The sequence below is a fragment of the Etheostoma spectabile genome, chromosome 17 (genome assembly GCF_008692095.1).
Source record: "Etheostoma spectabile isolate EspeVRDwgs_2016 chromosome 17, UIUC_Espe_1.0, whole genome shotgun sequence".
NCBI classification, from domain to species: Eukaryota; Metazoa; Chordata; class Actinopteri; order Perciformes; family Percidae; genus Etheostoma; species Etheostoma spectabile.
The window spans coordinates 13,204,414-13,213,289 of NC_045749.1; the positions used below are offsets into that span (position 1 = coordinate 13,204,414).

The 8,876-nt window shown below is 40.7% G+C and overlaps 1 protein-coding gene across 11 annotated transcripts in view; it reads right to left on the minus strand.

Moving 5' to 3' along the window:
* The window catches only part of LOC116704962 (Kv channel-interacting protein 2), a 98,853-nt gene that overhangs the window by 4,672 nt on the left and 85,305 nt on the right, over positions 1 to 8,876 (minus strand). For 3 of the 11 annotated variants that reach the window (XR_004335817.1, XM_032540758.1, XM_032540757.1), the window contains exons 1-3: positions 1,002 to 1,098; positions 586 to 662; positions 301 to 399 (exon numbers count right to left, since the gene is read on the minus strand). The exons of 4 other annotated variants lie outside the window; for them this stretch is intronic. Coding sequence is in view for 6 of the 7 variants with exons in the window: in XM_032540758.1 (XP_032396649.1) it covers positions 301 to 399; positions 586 to 662; positions 1,002 to 1,021 (196 nt within the window). In the remaining variant the exon portion in view is untranslated. Of the gene's footprint in view, positions 1 to 300; positions 400 to 585; positions 663 to 1,001; positions 1,099 to 3,737; positions 4,576 to 8,876 lie in introns of those variants that run through there. 4 more of the 11 variants (XM_032540760.1, XM_032540759.1, XM_032540762.1 and 1 more) reach the window with 3 other exon arrangements.

Genomic DNA, 8,876 nt, shown 5'->3' on the forward strand with positions numbered 1-8,876 from the left:
CACACACACACACACACACACACACACACACACACACACACACACACATCCATCCATTGCCCAAGAGAACATGCTTAAAATTAGCAGTAATGATACCAGAGTGTTTTGGAGTTTGAGGGGTTGAGTGTGTTCCTGTATGGTTATATGTTGATTAAAGTGTATACTGAAGGTTTCGGTGGCTGTGTGTACATGACTTCATCTACACAAGCATCTGTATATGAATCTTCTTAAGGTAATTCACTAAAAAGTCTGGACACATGGAAGAAAGGAGAGCTGTGTAGATAGTGAAGGAGCACTTGCTTTGACTGATTGAGGGGGCAACCGTGGGCTTGCAGCATGGCAGCAGCTTGAGGAATCGCTGCTTTATGGTTTTTTTGTTTTGGCTGGTGGCAGGATTACCTGTAATCACCAACCATAGCACAAAGGTTAGACACACGCACACACAAGAAAGTCTGTCAATAAAATTCTGTTTTCACACACATGCACACATGCCTACAAAAACCCTAAAACACACTCCATGCAACAAACAGATGCAACAACAAACTGCTTCATGCCCTTAAGTCAAATTGGCAATTGCCTGCTGACCTGGCTTAGTGATGGGAGACCACGAGTACCACTTCAAACAGTAGGTATTACCACACAACAGCAGCACAGCGTGACCCCTAGAAACACAGTTTCCCTAATCAGGCTGGCTTTCATACCACAATGCCACATTCTGCAAAGTGTATGAAAAATCAGCAGTCTCAATTTAAAACACAAATCAAAGATTTTTAATTCAACATAACACAACAGTTTGAATTCACAATCGGCTTAAGGACTTAATTTCCCTTCATAGTAAAATAGAATTAGCCAGACAGATGTACTGCAAAACAACCTTGAACAGAACCCATCCCATCTACCACCATAGTACCAGTTCATCTCAAAGCAAGCACACTTCAGAATGATAATTCAAATCAGATTGAGGAAGTAAAACACATTCACACACGAACCTATGTACTTACACTTGCCTCTTAGTTTCCATGGTAACAGTCCCCTCACCCCTTCTATGAGGAACCCAGTGGTCTAATGGATGAAGGCCATGATGGGGTGAAAACCCAATAGGACTGTGTCAACTTTTTGTCTCAATGCCCTATGGACCCTCAAGCACTCTGGCCACTCCTGACCTGTGGCTCTTGCATCATTTGGAGCCAGAACAGGCAGGGAACATTTGTTCAATGGATACCAGATTTATACATCCAGTCGACAAGTACGGGCCCAGCCCTCTGCCCCAGGGTCTGTGTGTGTTTGAGTACATATTCTCTTTCCATATGGACCCAACAGCTGCCCACAACACATAAATCAAATATGTTGACCATCTGTCAACTCCATCTGCAGAGGAAGATAATTTGTTATGATCAAAAGCTCCAGAACAGCTACTAAATGCACCTTGGGGTAAGATTGTTTTCATCAACTAATTGTAACTGTATACATTATTGCTGGTTTAATTGTTAGTTGTTACTTCAATTTACAGCATAACAATGCATCATCAAGATTTCAATATGCAAGATTCAGTGAAGTTGAAGAATAAAGTAGCAAACAAAATTGGAAACACTAGTAAAGTCAAAATACCTTAAAATGGTACCTACACAACATACTTGAATAAAAGGTACTTGCTACACTGTGCTCACGGTATACTATCTAACAGGTATATCTAAAGTTTGGAAAGTCTCTTGCATATCATTAAAGATTTCAGTTTAGATTCCATCTTTAATGCTAGTTATTGTCTCTGGGTGGGAGTAGACTAAATTCAATTTCTACTGATTGTTCTGAAGGTCTGGATAGAGATATGTGTAAAAAAAATAATAAAAAAACTTCCTTCTTCCTCTGCATCACTGAGCTTGAAATACTTGTAAGGACCATGAAAGCTGAATCTACTGAAAACTGTCAATGCTTAGATAGGCTTGTTTTAGGACTGAGATACCCTTTCCTCTCTCTCGGTCTCACAGCCCTTTCTCCATCTCTTTTGTTTATTTCTCTGTAGTTTTTTTCCTTTCCTGTTGATGAAACATCTTGTTTTGTGATGCCTTTGAGTAAATGTGCTCCAGCTGTCTTGGCCAAGTTTGTCTTGGAATAGAGATGTTCAATCACTTGGGCACAAGCACATAGCGCAGGGTCCCCTATATATTATAAAACATGCACCACAAACGTCCTACTACACATCATCTACTGTATCTTTCTATCTAAAAAAACAAACTGCTGTTTTTTCTATTTTTTTCAAATCATACTATCAACTTAGAATATAGAAAGATACAGTGCTTACTTGGTTATACTATGTAAGTATATGGTTATGGTTAGTAAAACAGAGGGCTACAGAATGCTGTGGGTAAAAAGGTCCTTTGTTGAAAACTGCACACATTACACTATTGAAGGAACATGATCAATTTGTTCTCCAGCCTTTGAAGTTAAAATTGTTTTTTGAGTGGCACTGACAATGAGACCAGGAATTCTTTCATTTTGGCCTGAGTAGGCAAACAAATAAAAACTGTCTATTCCTCATCAGGCAGGAAGAAAAGCAACTCTGTGTTTTTCAGCTGTTGTGCGGCATCAAAACTATCTTTCCAAGCACGCCTGTTATGATTGTGCAATTCAAGTTCAATGGTTTCCCAAAAGGTACACTGACAAACCACCACAACTCTTCTGGAAATAAGAAATACAACTCTATTTTTAGTTCAATGGCAACACATACTTGGCAATTTCCGGTAACTTTTGAAGAAGCTCCATGTTAAACTCATGAGATCTGAGGATTTTCTCAAGACACAGAGAAACAATCAACTAAAGTGAAGGTAGCAGAAACATTACAGTACTACAGTTTACTGCAGATCCAACTGAGGCCTGGGACCTTTAGCTAACGTCATTCATCTCCTTCCAGTTCTCCTGTCTATCTTTAGTCTTAACTGTACTGTAATCTATTTAGTATTGCACTTCCATAAATTTGGGGGATTCACAAAAGGCAAAAAATAACATAATTCTTAGGATCAATGAAACAGGGCTAGAGACACCCTTCTTTTTATCCACTACTATAACACATGGCTCAAGCTCAAAAATTTTAACATGATGCATTATGGGAAAGGTAGGATACAATGTTGTACAACTCTTCACAACGAGCAAACTTGTCTTGATGTCTGATATTGGGTGCCCCTTTAAGCAAAAGCATTAAACTCACATCCCCAAAGGGGACAAGTAAAATTCATAGTTGAATGATGAATTTCAGAGATGTCTTTTTATCAGTATACATGGGCCTACATTAAGATGTGTTTTGGACATGAATTTGGCATTCACGTGTATTTCTTTTGTTGTTATGAATCTGTTTGGTGTCAAAAATGCAGTAAAAATAATCAGTTTTAACATTCTTACAAAGTTAAAACAAAAGGTATGGACACACCCCATGTACTTTAGTATATTTTAGTATCAGACAAAGACAGACACACACACACACACACACACACACACACACACACACACACACACACAACCATAAATAGGTCTGACAAATATGACAGCTATTCAGTTAAGAAATTAGGTCAAATTACTTTGTTGTTTAATCCAACAAATGCACACAACAAGATACTGTGTGTAGACCTAGACCCCCCCCCCCCCCCTTCCAGCTGAGTGCTTTTCCTCCTAACACCCCTCCACAAATTCATCATTTTGACTTCTCACTTGGCGCCTCTCTCTCACTCCCTTACCATTTTCCTTACCTGCCGTAGTAATGTCGATGAGCCCCAGAAAGTGCATCAGTTTGAGGGAGCTGCAGACCACCAGTAGGATGCCAACGGTCTGCAGCCCCTCCACCTCCCATGTTTCTTGGAAGAACAGATGCATCCTTTACTCCTTCCTCTCTCTCTGTTTCTGTCAACAAAAATGTTTCCCTTGCCCCGGGGCTACCACTTTTCCCCCCTCAGCTCCAACCAGGAATGCACCTTCTTCGTCTCTTCAGTCTCTCCTCTCAGCCTCCCTCTCTTCATCCTAACTCTGCACGCGTCCCCGCCCGCTTTCTTCACTGAAGGTAGATTGTTATTCTCCTTGTTTCTTCATTGAGAACTGAAAGTGCGTGGCAGCAGGAATGTCGACTTGCTGCTCCACCCCCCGACACCTCAGAGGCTGTCAAAGGTTGTTTAAGTTCCAGGTGAAGTTCGGAAAATTCACTCTGTGTCCTGGCAGGTTGGCAGCAATTGTTTTATGATTCTCTCTGCTTTTTTAGCCACTGACTCTCAAACTCTCTCCAGTCTCTGCTTGTCCTCCCTCTCCCTCTCTTTTTTGCCCTACCTCCGTCACTCTCCTTCTGCGCTGTCCCTCCCCATGTTTAATTGGGTCAGTGATGGGACTGAGTAAAGGGGAGGGCAGGGGAGGGAGAGGAGAAAAGGATGGAGGGAAAAGGTGGGAGAAAAGAGGGGGAAACAGAGGGGGGACATACAATAGACAGATGAGAAGAATGAATTGGGAGATGAGATGGGTAGAGAGACCATGAAAGGAGGGGCACAGTGGAATGATTAAAGAAAAATGACAGCAACCAAGGGTATAGCAAAGGACCGAATCAAAAACAAATTAAAAAAGAAGTAGCAGGGGCCAAATGAAGGACAATTAGGAGAAAAGGAAGCAGATAAAGACTAACAGTAGGGAGGAGGGGGACTGTGAGGACAGAGAGGCAAAGCATCTGACCCAGCGGCTACTGGGGACAAACTCACAGATGTGGCAATCTCCCCTGAGTGTTAAGACAGCACACGTGCACACACAGACACATAGCCTGGAGAGCAAATCTGGGTATAATATGTATTGCATACGCAATCCAGCGCATTGGGGACTATTTCAGTTTGAATATATTGATGTCACATCTGGCTTCTAGTTGCAGTTATGCCTAGAACTGCAACTGAAAAACTGAAAAAAGAAAAGGATTGAAAAGTATGAGACCATGGTGATGCATTTTGGTCAGCATGGAGATTTTTCTAGACTCGGCATATGCCGTAACAGTAAATAAGACAGGACAGTTGAACCCTCAGAAACAGAAGGCTGAGTTGGAAATGGGAAGAGAACAAAGGTCTTGTAAGTCACAGTCAGACGTTTTATTAAGGTATCCGTAACCTCCTCCCTCTGTGATTATGAAAACATCAAGAAACATCCTCCTTTTCTCCAAATGGACAGGAGTCAAAGTTACCACCGGTGCTAGAGTACTTTGTCACTCAAACATAAATATATGTTGTATGGGGGCATTTGGTTGCTGTTTTGTCTCTGGAATTGGTGTTGGGAAAAAAAAAGTTAGATCAATACATCCCTAAAAAACAAATGGCTAGCAAAAGTGGCAAGTGACAGCTCTCGTCTTCAAAGTGCTTCATCACTTTCATCTACATTGTATGTTCAAAAACATCCCCTGTTATCAAAACTGGAAGTAGATGCTCTATTGTAAACTGAGAGGGAGGTGAGGAAATATTTAATCCCCAATGATTTAAAAGCCTTATTTTGTCTTTATATTGCATATTTTTATATATTGGTCTGTCTCTCTGTGCCTGTGAGCAGGTTGGCTCAACGCCAGACAAAAAACAACCAGGAGATGGAGAGGAGGGTAAAAAGGAAGCAGTGGGACAGAGAGGTTTACGGAGGGCTTGATCTGTCTACCGTGTGATTAATGACTCCGAGAGTTGAAATGAGACATAGAGCTACAGTATAGCTGTTGAACCTCAGGGACTACGCATCTTAGAGCAGCCTTGTGAGACTGAACTACATTTAATCAGAGGCAGACTCGTGCTCTTTGGTACAGTAAAGAAAATAACAACAAGCAATGAGTTTAAGTTCACGTGTGAAGCATGGACACTCGGAGTGTGCAACCATCAATCACTGTCATTTAATGTGACTGTGGCAGTTGAGTGCCATGGAAATCCAGAGTTCTCACGAGAGCACGATTTTAATTTGCTCAGCGAGTTACTCGGCATTGAGTAATGCTGCTCATTAACTATGCCCTTATAGCCGAGCTGCACCAATCACATTGGTGTATCTGACATAGGCGGGCCAGAGACGAACTAAAGAGATGACGACAGTTTAATCTACCAGTCAGCTCCGCTGGTAGATAAGCGTATGGGGCTCTGGATATGTCTCCCCGGGTGTTGTTGGGATTGGCCATAGTTTTAGCCAATTGCACACAATGAGATTTTCAAATGCACGCTTGGTGCCGCCCCATGAGCTGGGCAACTTTCATTACTTGATGACAGACCCTTAATCCTTTCTGATTTGGGTCTGGATTTCCAGGCTAGCAGTTGAGTGCATCAAGTAAAATAAGGGAGACCTTAGGACTACACTGAAGGATCAGCTATTATTACAAAAGGCTTTTTGATCACATAAATTGGTCAAAAATTGTCATTAAATGTAAATTACAATTGGTCATCTATGTAGAGTTATAACACAACACAAAGCATTACCCTATATTTTGCATGAATTCCTAAATAAAGTGACATATTCAGGCCAGGAAATTCTCAAACACTGCAGTCAGAGAATCAAATCAAGGATGAAAGCGGGAGAGATCAAGGCTGGTAGCGCCTATCTGTCACTATCTCTTACATAAAGCATTAGGACATCTGCCATATACCAAGGCAGAAATGTAAGATCAATATATTGCAAATAAACCTAAAAATCTGCCCTTTAACTTGAACCCAGACAGCTCTGTGATTCCAGGAATACTGTCACTGACCTTAGAACTTGTTACTGTTGTTGCTGATGCTTCTAAAAATGGCAATGTAATTTTAGCTGACTTCACTGCTAACTGTGGTATCCCTGCATGCATTGATTTGGTGACTTTATGTAGAACTACTGCGGGCTGAATAGAGATTGCATGACGGTTGATTGATCAACATTTTAATGCCCATATGTAAGCATGTATTTAGGGGCTGTTTCAAACTGAAATATATAGGCATGCTTTTGAAATAACAATGAAGTAATCTCCATGTCAAGATTCTACAACTTTGCGCTAAATGCTAATGTATGCATGCCAATGTGCTAACAATGATGACCCTAACATGTTGATGTGTTTATCTTGTCTTTGGGTGTTAGCATGATAACTTTTGCTAATTAACATTAAACACAAAGTGCAGCTGAGGCTGATGGGAATTACATTAGTTTTGCAGGTATTTGGTCACAGATTTTGATCTAATGATGGCTATGCATGAAAAATTGAAGGGTCACCAAAGTGTTTACAATTCATCCTGAGGGTAAGACATTTCATGGCAATCCATCCAATAACTGTGGAGAAATTTCAAGTCAAAACCATACACATTTCCACCTTGAGAGCCATGCCGTTGCCATGCAGCACAAATGACAATCAACCAAATTTAGTGTCTACACGTCTTTTGATTTACTTATCACCAAATTTGTAACCCAGGAAAGTTTATTTAGATATAAAAATCAAACACATTTATAACAGCAAACATGGACACACATCAAGCTCTTCACATGACAGCTGTCACTTCAATGCTAATTAGATATGAGCTCTGTGGTGTAGCTGTGTCCAACTGAGCAGAAGTGTTGCTCCATTTGCTTTGAAAGGGAGAGCGTGTGTGAGATATAATTAGCAAGCCAATGGTGGAAAAAAAAAAACTGTTTCCAGAAAGGTTCCACAGGCATTTCTTCTTCCCCCTTGACATCAGCTCAAAAGGTATTGTAAGGGTAGTGAGGTTCCTCTAGGGTGAAAAATCACAGATGAACCCCAGGAGCTTATTTGAGACAAAACTGTTTACGCCGGTGTACATAAGGAAAGGGACAGCTGTAATGCACCCCAACAGATGATCAGATCTTAATGGACGTGGATGCTTGAATGCTAATCGACAGTGGATGTTGACAAGTAACACTCGCACGCACGCACGCACACACACACACACACACAAAGACACACACGCGCACACGAATGCACGCACGCGCACACCACCCGAACACACACACACACACACACACACACACACACACACACACACACATACACACACGATTCACATGTTTAATCAGTCTTAGTTGATTAGTCTCTGTGAGGAATATTTTGCCTGAAGCCAGACATACAGTAATTGAAATACCTCCATATTTAGATGTCTACCTGGGCAATTATTCCTCTCAAAACTGATTAAAATGTCTAAGAGAGGGAGAGAAGAGGGAGTGTATGTCTATGTGTGAGTGTGTGTGTAGGTGCAGCAAAGGAGACACAGTGGAGGTCATTGAAAAATGGTGCTCAAAATTGGCGAGTGTGTTTCCAATTAGATAAGTAAAAGAAAAGATCCATTGCATATATCATTAGATTATAAGGATATTTTTAATACTTCAATATGGAACAAAAACAGATTAATTCAACTGAGGCAGAGTCCTTTCTGCAATAACTAAAGAGAGCTTCTAATGCACATATTTTCTTCAGCAAACACAATCAGGTGAGATGGAGGGATCCAAGAGGTTTTCTCTTATGAGGAAACAGGGTGCAATGGATTAATGTTGTGTACATGAGCAACATCTTCTATGCTGAGAATAAGGTAATATAATATAGTATATACAGTGGCTATATAAGTCTGCGCACCCTTGTTAAAATGGCAGGTTTTTGTGATGTAAAAAAATGAGACAAAGATAAATCATGTCGGAACTTTTTCCACCTTTAATGTGACCTGTAACGTGAAACAATTAAATTGAAAAACAAACTGAAATCTTTGAGGGGGGGAAATAAAAAATAAAAAATGTACAATAACCTGCTTGCATAAGTGTGCATACCCTTAAACTAATACTTTGTTGAAGCACCTTATTACAGCACTCAGTCTTTTTGGGTGGGAGTCTATTAGCATGGCACATCTTGACGTGGCAATATTTGCCCATTCTTCTTTGCA